The sequence below is a fragment of the Tyto alba genome, unplaced genomic scaffold (assembly GCF_018691265.1).
Source record: "Tyto alba isolate M040663 unplaced genomic scaffold, T.alba_DEE_v4.0 Super-Scaffold_7, whole genome shotgun sequence".
In the NCBI taxonomy this organism is placed as follows: Eukaryota; Metazoa; Chordata; class Aves; order Strigiformes; family Tytonidae; genus Tyto; species Tyto alba.
The window spans coordinates 21,516,795-21,538,104 of NW_024881328.1; the positions used below are offsets into that span (position 1 = coordinate 21,516,795).

At 35.0% G+C, this 21,310-nt stretch overlaps 1 protein-coding gene across 5 annotated transcripts in view; it reads right to left on the bottom strand.

Annotated features, from left to right (window-relative positions):
- Nucleotides 1-21,310, bottom strand: part of LOC104358686 (sodium channel protein type 1 subunit alpha) — a 97,369-nt gene that overhangs the window by 30,192 nt on the left and 45,867 nt on the right. For 3 of the 5 annotated variants that reach the window (XM_042784344.1, XM_042784345.1, XM_042784346.1), the window contains exons 8-20: nucleotides 18,164-18,227; nucleotides 17,409-17,550; nucleotides 17,056-17,262; nucleotides 16,272-16,577; nucleotides 15,163-15,543; nucleotides 13,840-13,972; nucleotides 12,750-12,988; nucleotides 10,288-10,461; nucleotides 9,307-9,663; nucleotides 8,112-8,594; nucleotides 4,524-4,641; nucleotides 2,924-3,078; nucleotides 1,471-1,644 (exon numbers count right to left, since the gene is read on the bottom strand). In XM_042784344.1, coding sequence (XP_042640278.1) covers nucleotides 1,471-1,644; nucleotides 2,924-3,078; nucleotides 4,524-4,641; nucleotides 8,112-8,594; nucleotides 9,307-9,663; nucleotides 10,288-10,461; nucleotides 12,750-12,988; nucleotides 13,840-13,972; nucleotides 15,163-15,543; nucleotides 16,272-16,577; nucleotides 17,056-17,262; nucleotides 17,409-17,550; nucleotides 18,164-18,227 — 2,933 coding nt within the window. The remainder of the gene's footprint in view (nucleotides 1-1,470; nucleotides 1,645-2,923; nucleotides 3,079-4,523; nucleotides 4,642-8,111; nucleotides 8,595-9,306; nucleotides 9,664-10,287; nucleotides 10,462-12,749; nucleotides 12,989-13,839; nucleotides 13,973-15,162; nucleotides 15,544-16,271; nucleotides 16,578-17,055; nucleotides 17,263-17,408; nucleotides 17,551-18,163; nucleotides 18,228-21,310) is intronic. The other 2 variants (XM_042784348.1, XM_042784349.1) reach the window with 1 other exon arrangement.

The following is a 21,310-nucleotide window of genomic DNA, read 5'->3' on the forward strand; positions in this document are numbered from 1 at the left end:
AGATTCTAGATTTTTTAAACAAGGATTTAATCATGAGCTTATTCAGACACTTGAATATGCGTTATACCGTCACATTCACAAGATGTCTGTTTGGCATATTATGATCAGAATAAGGTCAAATATTCGTGAAAGTGAGTTTAGAAAAGGAACAGGTGCTTCTGCTTACATGCTTCTTCAAGCTTTTTGTTATAGATGTCACTTAGGTACCAATTTTGGGAAGAATTTAGATACTGAAGAATGAAAATGTTTTCCAAAGAGAAGGTACTTTCTTTGTATGAGTATTATGTTTGAACATGGTTATCTGTAGCTGTATATGTGAAGTTTAATCCTACATATATTTAACCCATAATATACACAACTCAAAAAGTTTTAGGCACCCCTCTCAAAACAAAGCTCAAAAAAATTAACTGCTTTGATTAGCCCCTGTATGCTGGGAACGCATTCAGAAACTATTAGATTTTTAGCAATTCTTTGGGCAAATAACTGATTATGAAGTTCACCTTTTATGTATTCAGTGTCTGTTTCTAAGTCATTGAAACCAGGACAAAATACATCTTCATTTTAAAATTGAGCTTGTTTAATACTTGTTTTTCCTATAAATTTTAACCAGAAATGTCTATCTTAAAAATGTAGCGGCTGGTTGTGATCTCATAACTATGTAAAACATAGTATTTTAATTTCAAACATAGAACTTCATAGGCTGCAGAAACAGTATGTGTTTCTGCACATTGGAGGTTTTCTCAAGGGCATATACTTATGACATTACCTCTTAAATTCTCCGTAATTGTAGCAGCAGCAAGAAATGGTCTCCCCCATTTCACAGCACAGTAGAGTTATAACTATGAGATAACCCTTGCAGGAAAGATTATTGAGCCTGATTTCAAACATGACTATGAAGGCTGCAAGATCGGTAATATTTACTGGACTTTAATACTAAGCAAGCCACACCACCAATGCTACAGATACATCTTTCATTCCTGGTAAAACCCTAATTCAGCCATATGCTGAAATCTGTGGACATGATGTTCATTTTCTTGCCAGAGGAGTTTTAATTCAGATGTATGTCTGATGTCTGGTGGACCAGACACCCATCTAAATGCTGGATGCAACAGACCACAGCAGGTGCGTCTGAAGGCGGGAATGAGCAGGCATGGGCAGAATGGAGGACAGCACGACATCATTCAACAGCAGTGTTGGGATAAACCCTTTAACTGCTTGTGGGGCTACCATGTGAGGTTCTTCTGGTAGCAGGAGAACTTCCAGTCTTTCTTAACTCTGTGGTATAGGAAGGCAGTATTGTAACTACAAAGTGAAAGACAGAAAAATATGGATTTATGTCCATCTACCTTACTTTTTAAACTGAAAAGTAAACTAGTTGGTATGTATAGACACTATGATTGTAGAGCATGTAATTAAAACAATTCAGATAAAAAAAGTATTAAAGTAACACCTGGGAAATATACTACATACATCAACAATCAGGAAGTCCAGCCAGCACCAGGCATTAGTAAAGTATGTTTGATAGCCATATGCCACCCACTTCAGCAGCATTTCCAGAATGAAGATGTAAGTGAAGACCTTGTCAGCATATTCCAGCATGGTCTTAATAGTTTTACGCTGTTCAATATATATGTCTTCAAAAGCCTGTGAGTAAAAAAATTCAAGGATATTTGTTATTCTCTTTTGTTATTGAACGAACATCAGTTTGTAACAACAACAACAAAAAAGCAACAAAAAATGGAAACAATATTTCTTCAAGAAAAGGCATGGGAGTGTCACTTCTATCTAATGGTTTTTTTCTAATGTTTCTAAATCACAGGGAAGGTGTCACATGGTGTTGAGTAAAAGCTACCTGTTTGATGGTTGTGTTGATATTAGGCCAAACAAAAGCAGAATGATTCTTAAAGATTTAACCAAAAATAACGATAGGTATAATCATAAACTGCTAGCCATTAATGGTATTTTAAAGTGTTGGAAATGGTTTAAAGAGTTTATAATACAACTTTGTAACATTTTTTTTTTTTTTTTTATGATGTAGGAACTTGAGTAATTTACCAAAGGGTACTTGCATCTACCAGGGTAGATGCTAGATATACTTTATGTTACCTCAGGGCAAGTAGTTTGTCTAAGAAAATTCAGCTCAGTATGTATCCAGGCTCACCTTTATTTAACAGTTCATCTCCAATTCCTTCATTTTTTCTCGTTATTTGTATTTGTGAAATAATATATTATTGGTGTGTTTTGTTTCTTTTATTGTTATAGATTTATATTGTGGTTGGCTTCTTTTTATTCTGCCCTTACACACTTAAACTTAAAGCAAATTAATGTTTCTACAGATATCCCTTTAGTCTACACGAGTATGAGTCAGTAGAATCTGAATTAGAAGTATAAATAAAAAAAAATCTTATTCTTAGAATTTAATCATTACAAGTATACAGTCATAATCTTTCTTGCTGTTCTAGCACATAACATCTGTAAGAGTGTGTAAGCCAGCTCTGGCTCCTCCAAGGTATTGTGAGCTGTTTATGCCATTACAGCTACTACTAAACTCTTTATTTTTTCATCAGTGAGAGGTCTTTTCCCTGAGTTATATCAGTAAACACCAGTAAAACTAGAGAGCAAACTCAAATAACAAAGTTAAACATGTTCTCTTCTTCACATGTTGTCCCTCTCCCTGTTTCAGGTGCATCACTATCACTTTCAGCAAAGCAGTTAAGCTCTCTCTAAACAATGTCTGTCCTTTTTTTGATATACTATTGAGAAGAGATTTTTTCGACCATTCTTTCAAAGACCCAACTAAAATTTAGTCCTGTCCTTTGAAGACGTGGAATTGTGTATTCTTTCTGGTGGAGAAAACAAAGTTAAAACAGTGTTTGAAGAGCCAACTTTTATGTTTCTGACTCTCTGTTCATGTTTTACTTACCAGAGCTCCACTACTGAGGAGAATCATAAAGACAATGAAAGTCTCAAACCAGTTGTGTTCAACAATCTTGAAGCAGGTTTTTCTAAGGTTCCACCACTGCTTTCCTCTTCCTTCTTCTACACTTACTTGACAACACTTGAACCTTCGTACACAGCCTTTAAAACAGTGTATGTATTGAGGGTGAAAAAAAAAAATTGTTGAATTGCATTAATTTTGTTTATGCATCTGTTAATGATACAATGTTACTTTTTCAGAATCTGTGCTATTTAGTAAAAACCCAATAGATTTTCACCTAGATGATCTTCTTCTCCAACACAAAAAAAAATTTAACACTGAAGGCAATTGGAATTTACAATTAAATGAAAGAGTGAGAAGAAATTATTTTAATTTATCAAGAACTAAGTGCTCAGTACAGTGCACACAAAAAGATAAAAGTCCATGCGACATGAAACCAAATTACAAAATACAAAGTATGAGTAAAAATATACAAACTCACCAAAATGAATAGTAGGTTTATGTAGTAAGATATGGGCAAGTGTTATTAAATTGTACTTTCTTTTGTTTGGGATACTACATTCAGACAATGTTGCAATTACTGTATGAAAAAATGTAAGCATCTTGAGTTCTGAGCTTTTCAGTAGCAGCTAACTTCGCTAACTTCTGTCCTTAATTTATTTAAGCTTTTATGATTTAGCTGCTGAGTTGATTTTGTTTCTTCTTTCAATTAGGTAGAAAAATACTAGTAATCAATTATGCTATTTTCTTTGCCAAATCCAAGTTTATTACAGGACTATTTCTTACTAGTTCAGTGTAAATTTCTAATGAAATGTCCGTTATCATGTCTAGAATTAACCCAACTCCAGAACTGACAGTAGCATTTATTTTCCAAACTCTAACTTTAGCTTAGATACAAAAAAATGGCATTTGTATTCTTACATTACTGTTTTAAACATTTAACGTTGATGTTTTAAACACAACATAATGCTCTTGCAAATAAAGTTTATGAAAAGATCCTTGTTTTATTGGGTTGTGTAAAAGGGCCAGTGGAAGGAAGCATGAAAAATGAACAAATCCACCAGGTGAGACTGTTCTTGACCCAGGTGGCACACAAAGGCTCTTCCTTCTCCTTTCGCTAATTTGTAGAAAGACCACTTAGCATTTTGCACAAGACCATCCAGGTGCAGTTTTTATTTACCACTCGATAGCTGTTTCAGTAATGTGCAAATTATTAAGCATTTTGACAGGTATCTATGAAGAATAGTATAAAAATAGTGTGTTATTTTATTATCTAAGAGACTGTAACTAAACTCAGGATACAGTAGCTCACACTAAAACAAAACTTTCAATAATATATTTTTATTATTTTAAAAATAATGATAAATTTCTGATAAAATGTTTTCTTAATTGTTTATCCGATATATAGTATAATTGTAGTATCAGTATCCATATGGTAAATTATGTTCTAAAAGTACTATCACTAATAATCACTGTTTAAACATTAACAAAAGTAATTAAATACATAAATATTAATACTTAGTTTAAATAGAGAATTATTCAATATTTCATGAATAAGCATTATTAGCATTTTTGTTACAAACACCTTCTGTGAAGCAGGCCTCTGGTTCCTGGGCTTCTTCAGGTTCAGCTTCTGGTTGCTCTTCTGCAGGAAGTCCAATATCAACTGTGCTACCTTCGGATGAACTAGACGTATTTAACTTCTGTAAAGGGAAAAAATAAGCATCACAAATGCACAGTAAATAGTTTTAAGGCAAATACTAGTTATTTTCAGAATAAGCAAATAATTCTGCTTTGGTTTTGAATGTTCTATTATTCAACATCAGTAAATTGCTGATAAACATATGTGAAATTTGTACAGTCTTTGATTTTCATTCTGCATTGTATGGATCCATTAAATAGAAGGTGTATCAGTGATAGATGAGGCTTTAAACACAGTCATGCTTTAAACTGAAAACTATGAATTGTGATGCTACGCCTGCAAAGATTTATTTCCACAACTAGCCATAAGTGGCAATGATCTCTTGACCTACATAGAAGTAAAGAAGGCTAAATATATATCCGCAGGAATCTGTAGCATCTACTGAAAAGCAGGTAAGAGCCTAAATATAAGTATATAAATGAGGTGGGAGCTCAGAGGAATGAAGGAAAAAAGCACTGATTAGCAGAGGAGGCTATACTTCAGAGGTCAGCAAGTCCAGATTGAAATTACTGTAAGTATAGCTCAGAGTCAAGCAGAATCTGCATACAGTAATGCTGAGGTACCTTAAGGATGGCTCATAAAACATCAGATTGTGTTTTCTAACCTAATAAAACTTTCAATAACATGATGAGCATAAAGAGAGAGAATTGTAAGGTAGAAATCAAAATTTTAAAAAATGAATGTATTTAAGCTAATCCTCATCCTAAAAATTCTAAAAATTTTGTAACGTGCAGCTGGGGCCTAGTTGCAATCTAGCTGTTTTGTGCTGTGGCTAAAGACTGGGTAAAAATTGTGAAGGAAACATATTTAAGGATATAGAGGTAAACAAAATAATGGAATAAATGCTATAAAGGTTCATCAGTGCTAGGTAGCAGCAGGCTTTTTGATATTGAGGACAAAAAAATCCCCAAACCCTAACAAAAAAACTATTACAAAAGCAGTAGCCAGTCTGTTTTTCAGTAACAATTCCAGAACTCATTTATAATGAGTTGCATGGTGCTTAATAAAATTTGCAATATTTTAAGTAGCCAGGTTTTAGTTAATTTAATCTTGTGGTGACTAGAGAGATTGGAAGAGCAAAGTTTCAACTTTATCAGGAAAATGGGTTGATGTATCCAGTTTCAGGCTGTCATTTGTCTCAAGAACCAATTTATAGAGGGTTTTTTTCCAAATTACATTAGACAGTTGCCTCTCTGATATTTTTACAAATATATTGTATACTTCTAGTAATCAAATTTTCACAAATCATCCTCTGCAGTATGATTTACCACTTTTCAAAATAATTCTAAAAATACTTTTCAAAATTTTTCCAAAGCTCTTTCAGTTTTGGAAAAAAACCTTTTTATTTCTCTATTTTCTTCTAAGAAACAGATTTTCTGTAGTATCATTGTCAGATACTTTTTTGTACACTAAAATTAAGATCTTTGAAATTAACAGTCTAATTAATAGTTTTAAGAATATTAATTTGTCGCTTTGATAAGGGAGGAAATAGTACTCAGATGATAACCAAAACAAAACTAGAGAAAATAGCAAACAAATCCCCCCACAGAAATGCCCCACTTTTAGAGCTGACCCAGTCAGCAAAAAAGGGTCGTGGCCAGCACTGTAAAACTCCAGGAATGGTGCTGAAAAACTGAGTATGGTCTGAAGCCAGCTGGAACTCGCTTGTTTGTGTCCTCTGGCCTGAGAAGTAGAGAATCTATACAGTCTTTTGTACATGGGGTCTCACCAAAAACTCAGATAATTCAAAGACTCTGTTGTTCTGCTGTTTATAACTTCTTTTATACAGTCCCATTATACTAACAGTCAATATAAGATAAGGAGTTGGACTCAAATCCAAAACAGCACTGCTGCATGCATTTTCCACAGAAAACTACATAACAGAGCTGCTCTTTCATAAGCTTCTGGAGGAAGTCAGAAATGCCACAGTACTTTCTCAGTGGGATAAAAGTAATCCTGGTCCTACAGGTAGCAGCACATTTACAGAAAGCTTTCCTAAACTGAATCTATGCCCCATTGGTCAGTCACAAACCAGCCTGTGTCACTCCATTTGACTGCCTGCCTGCTCTACAATGGACTGGAGTGGCTAGCATTAAGGCAGTTGCGGAGAGAGTAGGTGATCAGTCACTTTTCTCCAATGGATCTTTGTTTAAATGTTGTTTTATTTAGAAATTTTTCCTGATGGAGCAAGTTCATATTGTGCTCAAATACATTCTTATGACCTCTATTGTGGCAGTGGTCCAGAAGCTTGAGTCAAAGCCAAATTATAAACCATTTTGGCTAATATTTAGCAGGAAAAGAAATATTAATGCTTCAAAACTTACTTGGGAAATGGGAACAACACTGTCTCTGAAGTAGGCTGTTGTGGGGAAAGGCTGTTTTGTACAGGTCTTCTTTCTCGGGGGAGGATCCAAATATTGCACTTAGCTTAACACTGGGTTTTTGTTGAGAATACTACAAGGTTTATGCACACTGAAGTGATGGCAGTAAAGCATTCAGCTAGACTAGAATTATGTGTCTGGAGTACTGTTAACAATACAACAGTGGTGGGGGAAGATGAGCTATCCCACAAAGAAACTGGATTGCTACCAGATGGACACTAGCTAGTTTAAGGTTGAGGTTCCTCAAGTCAGAAAACTAATTTCGTTACATGCCTGGAAAGATAATTTTCTGATTTAACTAAAATGTCAACAGGCTAAGTCACTGAGGGTGGAGTTGCTTTGAAAATTATATTATCAAATCAATTTTAATAATTTTGTTAATATAGCAACAGACAAAAAGTCATGTAAAGGAACAGTTGTAGCCTTAATACATTCTAAAAAAATACAGTTCTCAATAAGGCTTTATATATCTATAGCCTGCTTTGTCATTCCCTTAGCAACATGAGATATTTTTGTCTGTTCATACTATTTTTCAGTTTTAAAAACTAAGTGAATTTGAAGTATATGGAAGAGTTTATGGTTAAAACTAGAAGAGCTAGATTTTTAAATCTAGAAGAATTCCAGTGTCTACAGGAAATACATAAATTATCTCTGTGTTTTCTAGTTTATACCTGTTTACAGAGAAATCCCATAGAGAGGGATACTTTGAATGGCAGAGAGAAGATGTATGACACTCCTCATGGCACCCTTGTTACAGGAGGCAAACAAAAGTTTCTGGTGGAGTAAGGCTGTAGCTGAGGCATGCCCTGCTCTACCAGTTGTTGCAACTACCATATGGACCATAGATTAATTTGGTCTCCCATTGCCTGGCCTCTTATCTCCTTTTGGAAAATGTAATTTTTAACCCCTTTTCACACTTTTGTTCATCAAGAATGAAACCCTTCTTTATACACTCATTTGTGCCCATATACAAAGAAGTGCCGAAATAACAAATGATCAAGGACTGAATACATTGGTTTATGCTGGGAAAAAAAAAAAAAAAAAAAAAAAGGCAAAAGATCTGAGAGAAATGCACAAAATATCTATATACCTCTTTGCTTTCTTCCAGGTCTGATTCACTACTAAATTCCTCTGTGTTTAGATTTTCAAAGTCAGATTCACCCACAGCAATGGGCACTGTCACAGTGAGGCTTGGGTTGTTTATGAATGACATGTAATCGCTTTCATCAATTATGTATTTTTCCACACTGCTACCTGTGCCTATGCCACTAGTTGTTCCATTCACATCTTTAATATAGTCATGGTCCTTGCTTAGTTCCACAGTTGTATGGTTAGAAATACAGCTATTTTTGTTGTTCAAATCTTCAAGTGGTTTGATTTCATCTAAAGCCTTTTGTTTTTTGACAAAAGCTTTTTGTATGAATTCACGTGCTTTTCTTTTCACATAATCTATGCCCTTCTGCATTCTTGCTACAGCAATTTGGAGATTATTCATTTCATTGTCATCATCTGTCACAGCAAGGTTGTCTGCACTAAATGAGCTCAAGAGCAAGGCCAAAAATAGGTTCAGTACCTGAAGAAAGATAAAAAAAAAAAAGGACATTCTAGACTTTATCCCAACAAAGAACATTTATTTTATTAAAATTTGTCGTATTAGTAACATCAAAGACTGAAATTCCAATAATTCCCCATAACTAAAGAAAAGCACCCTCCAAACTTTTTCTCTTCTCCATAAAAAACTAAGTTTTTAAAATTTTGCTTAGGTCCCGTTCACTGTTCAAAAATATTCCCATAACTGACTAATATCTACAAATGTGTCTTTAAATCCACATAGTATATAAGTATTTTGGTGCCAGATATTATAATCAAAAAATGGAGATAACAGATTTGCTATTCAGCATCATTAAAAAGTTTAATTTATCCTGTCACATAGAAGAAATTAGATTACTTAGGTGACTAATCATATGGGATAAATGATAAAAAAATCCACAGCAAATGGTTTATAAGGAGCCCATAAACTAAAATTATTTGAAGCACAAAATATTTACAAAGAGCCAAAAGACAAATTAAAAATGTGGCTAAGTGCTCTCTCTAAAATTCTTAGGATTTTGATGTTTCAGAATACTTTGTTCTCAATCCAAAAAAGCTCTTAAGCTTAACTTTAAGCATCACTTGAAACACCTGCTTAAGAGCTTTGTTGAAGCAGAGCCAGAGCACTTAGTTCACTTCAGGACTGATCCCACTCTATCACCAAACAATTTTTTCCTAACACTTTGATTACATACCACTAGGTTTCCAATCACCATGACCATCATGAAGACAGTAAGGCACATGGCTTGGCCAGCAACCTCCATGCAGTCCCACATCGTTTCTATCCATTCTCCACACAGCACTCGAAATACAATCAAAAAAGAGTGGAAAAAATCTTGCATGTGCCAGCGTGGAAGTACACAGTCACTTGCGATTTTGCAGACACATTCCTTGTAGTTTTTCCCAAACAGCTGCATCCCAACCACAGCAAAAATGAACACGATGATGGCCAGCACAAGGGTCAGATTCCCCAGAGCTCCCACAGAGTTACCAATAATTTTTATCAGCATATTGAGAGTTGGCCAAGACTTTGCCAATTTGAAAACTCGTAACTGGAAGAAAAGAAAATTATTGTTAGAACAACCAGGAAGAAAGACACAAAGATATTTTCAATTTATTTTGTGGAAGGATATTACTGCAAAATATGCCTTGACTACGACTGTTCAGAGGGTATCCTCTTGTCTAAAAGCATGAAGATGGAAGGTTCAGCCAACAAAATTTTGTGAAGTTAGAGCTTGATATGCTCAAAGCATAGATTTTACTGAAGGCCAAAGAAGCTACCAGTCATATTAGATGGAATTTAAAATCTAAGGTTCATCTGTTAAAATCATCTGGGCCACTTTTCTACTTTTGTAGAACTGATCATTTCCGTGGTGCCAACCAGAGCACAATATATTTAGTGAATTAATTTGTTTCTGCATAGCAGGATGTTTAAAATGTGTATATACAATAAACACATTGGAAAAAAGGCCAAGGGCACCAATTGTTATCTCTCTGTCTGGTTCTCTATCAATTTGCATTGAAGACAGTACGATACCACAAGTAATAAGGATTTGTACTAATGAAAGAGATATCAGGATCAGAATCAGGCAAACATCAAGCAAATTTTTAAGGCAAAAAAATTATTATTTTAATGAAGCCCCACTGAAAAATCAGTGCAACTGATGTATATTTACCAATCTGAATGACCGAAGAACTGAGAGTCCTTCCACATCTGCAAGACCAAGCTCAACCAAGCTAAGGGTTACAATAAAACCATCAAAAATATTCCAGCCTTCCTGGAAATAATAGTAAGGATCCATTGCAATTATCTTGAGAAACATTTCTGCTGTGAAGATTCCAGTGAAGACCTGATTTCAAAATGCAGTTTGTTATTTCATTGTGAAATACAGTATTACAGATTTAGTAGTTGTCTAGGCTTTTAATTCAAGCTACTTATCTGCAATGTCTTATCCAAAAATAATACTTAAAAATAGTTCAGTGTACTGTAGTGATTTATTATGCCCACCTGCCCTTAACAAGTGCCATACAAACCAGGTAATTTTTTTTATTAGTTAAATTTTATATTAAACAAATTACATTAACTTCTGTTTTATAACATTTATAATCCAATTTCAACTCTATCAGGATACGGACTTTCTCATGTACTGTACAAACAATATCCCAAATTTGATTTTCACAACATAAACCAGAATGCTTTTCAATAAATTACATGATATAACATATTTCTTGGTATACTAGTTGCAATATACAGCAGCATGAATGAGGCCAGATCCAGACGGGCAGCTTCTTTACCCACCATAATCCCACTCAGTTCAACAGAGATACAATTATTTATACCAGATGGGGATCAACTGAGATACAAGAATTGGCTGAAGCTGAGGAACTTCCACCTGGGTGTTGCCAGCAAGTTCAGTGAAGTTGACTGGCTCATTCACTTTAATGTCAGGAATGAAAGAACATTTAGGAATGCATTTTAAACATGTTATTGCTGGTAATGGTTTCTCATCTTGGGATGCTATGCTGAGTGAAGTAGGAATCATATTTAGGATCCACCAAGGTAGTGACCCTGAGTAGCTTTGAGAGAAGTCTTAGAAGAATTTCCTGTAGTATAGGAATGTACTGAAGCCACTGTTAAAGGCCGCTTGAGCCCTGGTCTGAAATGCTTTCTTTTTTGGTTTTGATAACCCATTTTCAAGCAAACTGAACAGAAAATGGGACAGCTAAGGAGAATAATCTGACTGAGATAATCAGGAGATGGAGAAGAGTCTGACTACTTCTGCCTAGGAACTCCAATGCTCAAGATAGAGTTAGAGTCTTTAAGTACATTCTAGATGTAAACACTGGAGAGGGAAAGGTTACTATTTTTTAAGCTACAGCATTGGAACCACTGAGGAAGAAGTAGGAATGAATAAATACAGTTTGAAACACTGACTTATGTTCCTAATGATCAGGATGATGAGATTCTCAAGGAGCTTTAAAGTGGAATTACTGGAGTAGGAGAACCCTAAGAGCCTTTATATTGGAGAACGGGTTTATGTCAGGGAGCGTAAGACTGGAAAGGTGTGGTGCTTATAGCCAGGTTCTCTCACACTCCCTTTGTAGTCAGATGTACATCAAGATTTATTTATATGGCATTTTCTTGGTTGGAAAACAAAACCTATATAATGATACAATACAAGATTTTACATTTTATTAGGAAACTCAGATTCAGTTTCCCTTATTTTAAGTATATGAAAACCAGTTATCTATCCATTTACTAATTCTCCCTTCTAAATCCTGTAGTTATTTACATGATTGGAGATACTTTTTCCCTCATTACAAAACAAAGATTCTTAAAAATCCCATTATAAGAAATCAATTCTTAAAATACAGGACAAAGTAGGACTGCAACTGCAAATACATCTATGTGATCAAACCTGTCAGTTCAAAAGCATCAGAGCTACAAAAAATTAACTCCTGAATTCTTTCATAACTTATCTTTTTGAAGTAGAAGGAAGAAAAAATAGTTGACAACATGAGAAAAAGATATCTTACTAATTATCTGATGATAAAAGATATTAAAACTATAATAGGAAGAAGTACTGCAGGATATTTTTCATAGTTTTATATAAGGTGTATGAAGAAAACAATCCACATAAAAAGTCTTTTACAAAAGAAAATTCTAGAAATGCTTTGAAATGGCTCTTTCAGCTGCTGTAAACCTGTGCTTAGGAAACAGAGCAATTAAAAACACATTCATAATTTAAAGAATTGTATTGTATCGATTGAAAAAGTAACACTACAGTTATTTACATAGTTTCTTTTTCATGGAAGTAATGCATTTTCTTGTTTAGTAGTTAGACAAAACAACGTCTGCTTAAGATGGACTTAATGTAGTATTGGTGCCATTTTTAAAATTTTTAATTTGGCTTTGCAGAACACTGCAGTATATTGATTTTACAGTATCCTAAGTTACGTGAGCCAGGGTTGACAGTGAAATTTCAAAAAATGTTCTGATAGTCATGTCTGGAGGCCAATAAATGTCTGATATATCTACTTTCTGAAGAACAAAATAAAAGCTGTTAAAAAACCTTCTTTCAGTTATTTCAGACATACTTCCTTCCAAATCATGAACATAAAAACTCAGTAGACTTACCAGATTTCCAACTGAAAGTACGTTATTGAATTCCTCAGTCATTGGATAATGTTCCATAGCCATAAAGAGTGTATTTAAAACAATGCAAATTGTAATAGCCAGGTCAACAAATGGGTCCATTACCACTAAGTTGACGATATGTTTTACTTTTAACCAATGTGGACTGCAGTCCCAGATCAAGAAAATATTTGCAAATTTATACCAACATGGTGGGCATTTCTGTCTTGATTCTTCGAGTTCTGTGGGAAAAGAAAGTTCATACAGGTAACTGTGATTGCTCTAATGTTCCTCAATCCTATATGAATTGTACTAGTCAAGTTGCCAAGCTGTACTGGTACTGACTAACCTCCTACAAGCCCTTTTTTACAGGGCTTTTCAAGAAAGTCTTTAAAAATTGCTATCAAATGTATTTATTTTCTTCAGAGCTTATCTATCAAGCAAAACCTCTCTGTATTCCAGTCACTATGCTGATCGGTATCAATATATGCATTGATTTGCATTATGTATTTAATTGTTCCTTGATTACACTTCAGCCTGTTCCTCCCAGTTACTGTTCTATTATGGAAATATTTTTATTTTTAAATTTGTGGTGTTTAGGTAAAAATTTTCAATATCATTTAAATTCCTAGTTCAATAGAGAAACACTGTTATCACCTAGTATAACACTTCTTTAATGAGTAACTGAATAAATATAACTCCTAAAAATACATATAAATTTAAAAAATGGTTACATATATTTGAAAAATGTTCAGTGGCCTTTTTGCATCCAATAATATATTTTTAATTTCTATGCATAAGCATCCACTCAGTTACAACCATCAAACATAATTCTGTACTCCTGATGACTACATGAGGTAGATGGTGGCAAAACAGAATATAGAGATGCTTACTTATGTAATAACTTTAATACTTACTTACGTAGTAATCTTAATGAATAAAGAGGTTTAAGTTTACTGCTAAATATGTGTCCATTTGTGGGATGGTATTTATTAATAAAGCTATTTTAAATCAGTTTTTAAGTTTCAACTCAAATTTTCAGAAGTCCATTGGAAAAAAAGCTATTAAATATTAAGCTATGCATGGCACACACCTTCCACAGTGTTTGTGAGGATGCTAGCAATACTCATGGCTCTTTCCCTTAAAGCTGGATCTTCCAGGAAGTCCATAGAAACGTGAAAAGAGCTCGATATTCTCTTTCGCATTTCTGTTTCTGTAGTGGTGCCCTATATGGAGAACAATAATATGTGAGACCATATTGGAGAAATGAGATAAGCAAATAAGATATAGAACCGTGTTATTAATGTCTTAGCTTGGATACGTGCTTCGTGCACTTCAATTTTTATCATGTCAGACTTTTATCACTTTTTAGTATCCTTTAAATAATTTTTAAAAGGTATGAGGCAATAGTGACCTACTGTTCAAGATTGAGAGAGTTTATTTACTTAACTTTTGCATTTCTGTCCTTCAAGTTATGAAAAATGATTTAAAATAATGGAAGATGATTGAGTTAAAAATATTGTATAAAATTTTTGCAAACTGTAATTTCTTTCTTTATTCCTGCTAACAGAATACTCTGGGTTTTGTAACATAGTAGTCTTTTCCCCTAGGCAAACAGTACCAAGTAAGAAAAGTCTGACTTCTTCATGCTTCCTCATGCCAGTACTTTTTTAGTAATGTGAGAAGACAACTTTGAACTAAGCAAGAATATTTTGAGACATCTTCTCTTACCTTGTATATGGTAAGAGAATGGCAGGAACATGTGCTGCACATATGTTCTCACAGATATTTGCATTTTTAGAAGAATGTATTGAAATGTGCTCTTCCAATTAATATTTGTTATCTACTCCACAAAACTCCACCAACAATGGATGGAAAATATATAAGAATGAGAAATAAATGATAGTAAAGAATTGACAAATTCCTTACATTTTCAATGGGGCTGATAAGGAAGAATATTATCAAAATTAACTAATAATGCTAATTTTGATAAAGTGGTAATATGAGCACCATATTGCTGATTGCAGTTACATGATAACATTTTTGTATACTCCTTTTATTTGTATAGTAACTATGATTTTGCAGGCCATAGCCAGATGGACTTTTAGATCAGCAAAAGTAAGGTATAGAACAGTAATACAGTAAAGCATAGTGCATTTACAAATGAATAAGTAAATTAATATTTTATTACTTGGAAACTGCAAATTGCATTTGTTAGTTATGAGAATATTTGTAAGTAAATGCTTAGGCTGCAAACCTATCCTAGCTGTTTTATTTATTAGAGATTTTACAAGATGCAGGAGCATTCACAGCTTGACCAACCAGGAAGCATTGCCAAGGGTTCCATTCTGTAGAAAACACTGGCTGGTGCAGTAAGAAAAGGCCATGGTGCCTAAGCTATTTAAAACTTTCTTACATTGTCATCAGTAGCTGGTTTATCTATTATCACCTCTGGCAGAAGCTGTCCAACAGGCGATGTAGGAACAGATGGTCCACCAACCAGGGAAACCACCCCATTGCAATCCACAGTGCTGTGCATCTTTCCATTCACTGGAAACACCGCCAGCATCCTGGATGACCTACTGGCCTGACTAATGTTACTGTTGCGCCTTTCACCATGTCTGCGCGGCACAAAGAGAGAATCTCTTCTGCTATCATTGTCTTCAAAAGTGCTGTGCTCATCATCAGCAAAGTCATTTTCTGATCCTATATCCTTTGCTCGACCTCTGAAGCTGAAAAGACTTGTTCTGCTATTGCGCCTTGGGGAAAACAGGGATCCACGAATGCTCAGCAAAGACTGCAGGGAAACAAAATTTGTGATTATCGGCTGAAACTTTCAAACTTAGCATTGTTATTAGTATAGCATAGGGTTGTGGGCTTTTTTCTTATATGAGAGTAATGATTTTTCCCAGAAGATAAATGCTGCTGTGAAATTTTTGTATATATTTAATTACATATATATTTTGCAAATAGAAATACCACTGTTCATGGATTCTTAAGAGAAAATCAGTTTTGAGCACTCCTTTCTCCTAATGTCAGAGTTGCTGAGTAGTTGCACAATGCCCATCAAGAAAAGGAGTGACTCTATACATGCATATTCTTTCATGTATGCAGCATCCTGCACATATTGAACCAACCTCCAAACATCACTGAAGCAGGAGGAAAATATGAGTCTATCATAATGGAAAACTACTGTAGCATTCTAATAAGTCTAGATAATATATAAGCACTCTAAAAAAAAAATAGAATCAGAGAAAATTTCAATATGATTTTTAAACAACCTTATTACAAGAATAGAGATATGAGGTTACATTTAATACTCTGTGTTTTTTTACAAGACAATCTAGCAGCTACAGAACTTTCTCTCAAGCACTAGGAATGATAATAAAGTTTAATGAAAATCTCAGTGTTTCCTTTCTTTAGGCAGTAGGGTCATATTACAGTACCAGCAAGACTAAAGTAGTTTCGTAACAGCCTATGATGCTTTAAATGTATGCTTCTACTAAAAATAAGTATATGCAATACCTGATGTGGAGACGAATACTTCTTCTCGTACGTCAGTCTATTGCCTTCAATAGATAATCGAAAGCCTTTCCTTCTGATGCTGTCTTCTGATTCAGACTTGTGAAATTCATCTTCATCTTTTTCCTCTCCTCCAGACTGTTCTTTCTGTTTTCTTTTCTTTCTTCTATTTCTTCTCTCTTTTGCACTCTTTGAGCTCAATTTTGACACCTCTGAGGAACTTTCTGAGACCCCTCCTGCTTCTCCCCCAGCGCTGGGCTCCCTGGACTCCACAGATGCTGTTACTGCTGCTGCTGCCACTGCTGCTGCCTGCCATGTTGCAGAATGAATTATGTGTCACTGAACAAACCACAATATTGTGTTTTTCTTAAATTTACTTATACAGAATTGCTAGTCCAAACACCCTGATTCCTAACACTTTCCATAGGATAACAGTTTTTTCTGATTTTTGTTACTCAGTTGACTCAAGATATGTGTTGGTCATAGCCTTCTTCCATCTTTCATGAGTAGTTTTTAAATGAAGAATTCTAACAGGTTGTGTTAATGACATCAGACAATAAATCCATAATGAATAATGTATACCTAGTTTTGAATATTCCTGCTTGATTATGGCTGGATCATTCACAGTACCATTTCTTTAGTGCAGGATAGAAAAATCTCTGAAGCTAGCTCTGTTGTTGAAAGCCCAACAGTGTATTTTGTAACTCTAAATTCAGAAAGCAGAGGGTGAATATCTCTAGTAAAATTGCTTCCATACATTTCTGCATTACTACACCATAAATTATACCTGAGCTGCTTCCTGTTGCTTCTTCAGTTGTTCCAGCATCTGTTGAAATTCTGCCTCTTTCTGCTCTGCTTCTTCCATCGTTGCTTGATTCTGTTCTTCATAGGCCATGGCAACCACAGCCAAGATCAAATTGATCAGGTAGAAAGAACCCAAAAAAATGACCAGAACAAAAAAGATCATGTAGGTCTTCCCAGCAGCACGCAGTGTCTGAAAAGAATACATTTATAAGCAAGAACAGGTTAAAATAAGTTCTACTTTTCATATTGTTAAAATTAATATAAGAATATTTATTTTAGGCATCTTGCATTGCTGGTTCAAATATATTTAGTCTATTTTGCATTAAAAGTTCTCACCAATTGATAAAGGTTTTCCCAGAAATCTTGAGTCATCAAGCGGAATAGTGACAAGAAAGCCCAGCTGAAGGTGTCAAAACTTGTGTAGCCATAATTGGGGTTTCTACCAGCTTTCACGCATGTATATCCTTCTGGGCACTGCCTACAAAGACAAACTGGGTGTTACCTTTTATAATTATTTTAATATTATCAACTAGAATGTCCAGGAGAATATTAGGATTAAAAAGAGTCTTTGTCTTTAGTTAATCAAACTAGAAATAATAGCAGTTGTAATTTTTAGTATAAATTTTATTTTAAAGGACACTAGAAAAATTAAGCAGGAAAGGCACATAAAAATTAGTGACAAGTTTAATCTAAGCTTCTAAACCACAGTATTCCAATTAATTTCTTTCATTATTAATGTTGTAGTATTAATGTCAATGTCAGTGTTTTCTACTGTCTGAGCCTTTTAGTACTCACATGTGTAGCTGGAACTGCGAAATAACACACGTTTTCTAGCTGCTGTGTCTGTTAATTCTCATGCAGGCAGGAGCTACACTAATACCAAATTACCGATTCATTCATGCAAAGACTAAACTCATCTAGCCAATCTACCAAGCTCTGACCAGGAACCCAGATCCTCAGTCTGGTGTAAAATCCTAGTAATATGTGAAAGAAAGTGGTCACTCAATGTATAGCCCTCCTCCAACTGCACATCTAAAGAACATGGATCTAATTTGTACATGGTGCAATAATATGATGAAATTAGGTCTTACCCAGCATCAGAGCTATTGCCGCAAAGCAGAGCATCATTTTGCCCTTCCAGAAAATAAAAATGACCTGTTTAGAAAAGAATTTTTAAAAAATTATAAAATCCTGAAAATGAAAGTTTTCTTACAGGTCTATGAAATAAATAGTCCTGCTCTAAAAGTGTAAAGTATGGGTGCATACACACTGCAATTATTCCTCTGATTGGTATGAAGGCCCTGGTATACATCTACATTTAACTTGGACGGAATTACTGCAACAGTCACTGACTTGTGTAGGTAGGATTTTAGGAGTATATGATGAAATTATTGTTCACCTTAGGAAATAAAAACTGTGAGTTCCACCAAATTGTCCTCTAACCAGTTATTCCATAATCTGTATAGTAATCCTGTATATAAAGGACACTTTAGATGGTTCAAGCGACAAAGATATTGACCTATCTATTCTTAGAAGAATAAAGAGGTGATGCATAAAACATTGTGCTTATTAAGATTCACTTTGACCGTATCCTTGAGAAGTGCTTTTCTTTTTCCCCTCAAAGCAGACGCCTACACTTGGTAAACTCTTCTTTTTGGAAGAATTATCACAGGAGGAGCTTTCTCCTGTAGTAACAATCTCCCATTTGGTCACAGTCTTAAAGATGCAGTTTATACAGGGTCACACCACCTAGCCCAGTATCCTCATTTCCAACGGACACTATAAGTGTTGCCTCTGGACATCTGTATGGACAGGGCAGGGACATGGTAATACTCCCATGAGCACCTCCCCAGCTTCTAATACCTTTGAAGCAGAGTAGCTTTGGAGTTAAGGTGGTGCCTTTTTTGCTTCCTGAGAAGATTTAAACACTGAATTGGATGTATTTTTCATTGAACTGGCCTGCCAGATTCCCTTAAAATGATCTAATTTGAAATGCTACCAGTACAGCTGAGTTTAAACTTGACTGCGGCTGCACCAGCTGTGCTGCCCAGGCAGGGTTACTACAGAAGCTAATGAATTCTGAGTATGAGGAGGTGTCACAAGCTACTGGCTCAGTACATTGATTTTCTGCATGGGGGACATGGTTCCCCAGCCAGCTGCATCTCTCCATCCTGTGAGCGAAATTCACCATTTGGGAAAGTTAGGTTTTAAGCTGTATGTAGAACTTGTTCTGACAGTCTGTGAAGGACTCAGTTCCAGTGTCTAATGATACACCTGTGTCTTACAGACTGCAATCTTCTGTTCTGTGCAATGTTCACAGCCCTATGTGTGGCCACTGTCATTCTGGGCTGGTATGCATTGCAGAACTGCACCGTGCTGAAACACAGCTATAAAGTTAGCTGACATGGTGCTGACCACAGCTGACCCTTATGAAGCAAATCTTACTCTGCATTATGTCAGCTAATCATGATTAAAACATGCTGGAATGTAACAGCTGATTGGGAAGAATGCAAACCTGACGATATAGTTTCCATGGAGCAGTCAGGCATGATCACTGCCACACCAGCTGAGCTGAATGGCTAAAACAGGGTCTGTATTCAACTTCTGTGGTTCAGATGAGATGTGCCCTGTAAGCATGCTGTACAGGAAGAAGTAGCCACCCAGGAATTCTCTGAGTACACTGATACAACCATGACAAATGCTCAAAATATTATCATGACGGGAAAATTTTTATAACAACATAATCTGAGTGGTATGTGTCCTTAACTAGATGCAAAACTCTGAATTTTATTTTACCAAAGTAATGTGAAGAGTCCCTTGCTACATCAAAGGTACATGTTTGGCTCCCCTTTATTTGACTGAGAAATGGGAAAAGTGAGGTGAGCACTTTACTTCAAGGGTATGTTGTTTGGGTAAACCTAGGGTAATGACTGATAATAAATGTTTTTTCACAAAACATATTGTGAGACGTTATTTCCCAGAAAAAAAATTGCTTATGGCAGGTTTGCCAAGATAAACATAAACTTATCTAGTATAAATTTATCAGATTTGCTATCTTGGAAAAAGAAAAAAAAAAAAAAAAAAAAGAGAGTACTTGACTCACTACTGCCAGGACTGCTTACGTAAAGTCTCTCTAAATAATATTTCCAAAAATTAGTTCAGTGGAAAATTGAGAGCTTACATGCCATTTTTTTTTTTTTTTGCATAGAATACTTAAATACTCGCATGAAAACTTCTATAATTCCCACAAAAGACAGTGCCTTTGCACTGCTCTGAGCTCCAGGGAAGTCCCTGCTTATTGCCCTGTGACAGGAACCATTTCTGTATCCTGTCTGTCCATCTGCAAAGAGAGAGCAGGAAGCTGTGAGAAGGTAATTGTTCTCTTTGAAACTGCTGGTAAGCAAGGAAAATCTTATTAACTTCATAATAAGACTTGTAATTTCATTATACATTTTATAATACATATGAAATCCTGTGTAAATATACCAAAGGTTCAAGCAGCCATTCAATAAAGTACTTTCTGTAACTAATTCAATCCAGCTTTGTTTTTTAGGGGGATTCATGTCTTCTTTAAATCAGATTAAATCAGAGCTTGACTTTACAGAGTCTTTGTTAAAAAGCCAGGAAATTAAGTTTTACCTTGAAGTCTAGGTCTTCATTAGGAGATTTTGATTAGACTTTGTTATGCCCTGTGGCATGGGTGCTCCATGAATTCAGATGTTCAAGTAAAGTGAGTTTCACAAAAAGACTGTATCGTGATATAAGAAATTCAGATGGAAATCCATCAGAGTCATTCATCAGCTGTGTGATCGCAGTTATAAGCTGTCTTCTATTTGAAATTTGCCTGGCTTTGAATTTGCAGATATTGAACCTTTTATATCTTTGTCTACTAGATCAAAGATATGTCTGTGATGAAATTTTTGTTCCCCATGAGATTTTTCTCAACTGTGATCAAAATCACCCCTTAAACCTTCTCTTTGATATGCTAAGTAGGCTGAGCTCCTGGTCTATCTTGGCATAAAGCACACTTTCCTATCCTTTAATCATTCTGCTCTTGTCTGAACATCCTCCAATTTTTCAACATTCTATCTAAATTGAACTTTATATAGTATTCCAGTAGCAACTGCAGTACTGTTAAATACAGAGGTAACACTGCCTTGATGGTCAATAATTTATTTATGCGAACAGGATACTATTTAGCTTTTTGGCTGCAGAGTTTTAACCTTAGTTTATTAGTG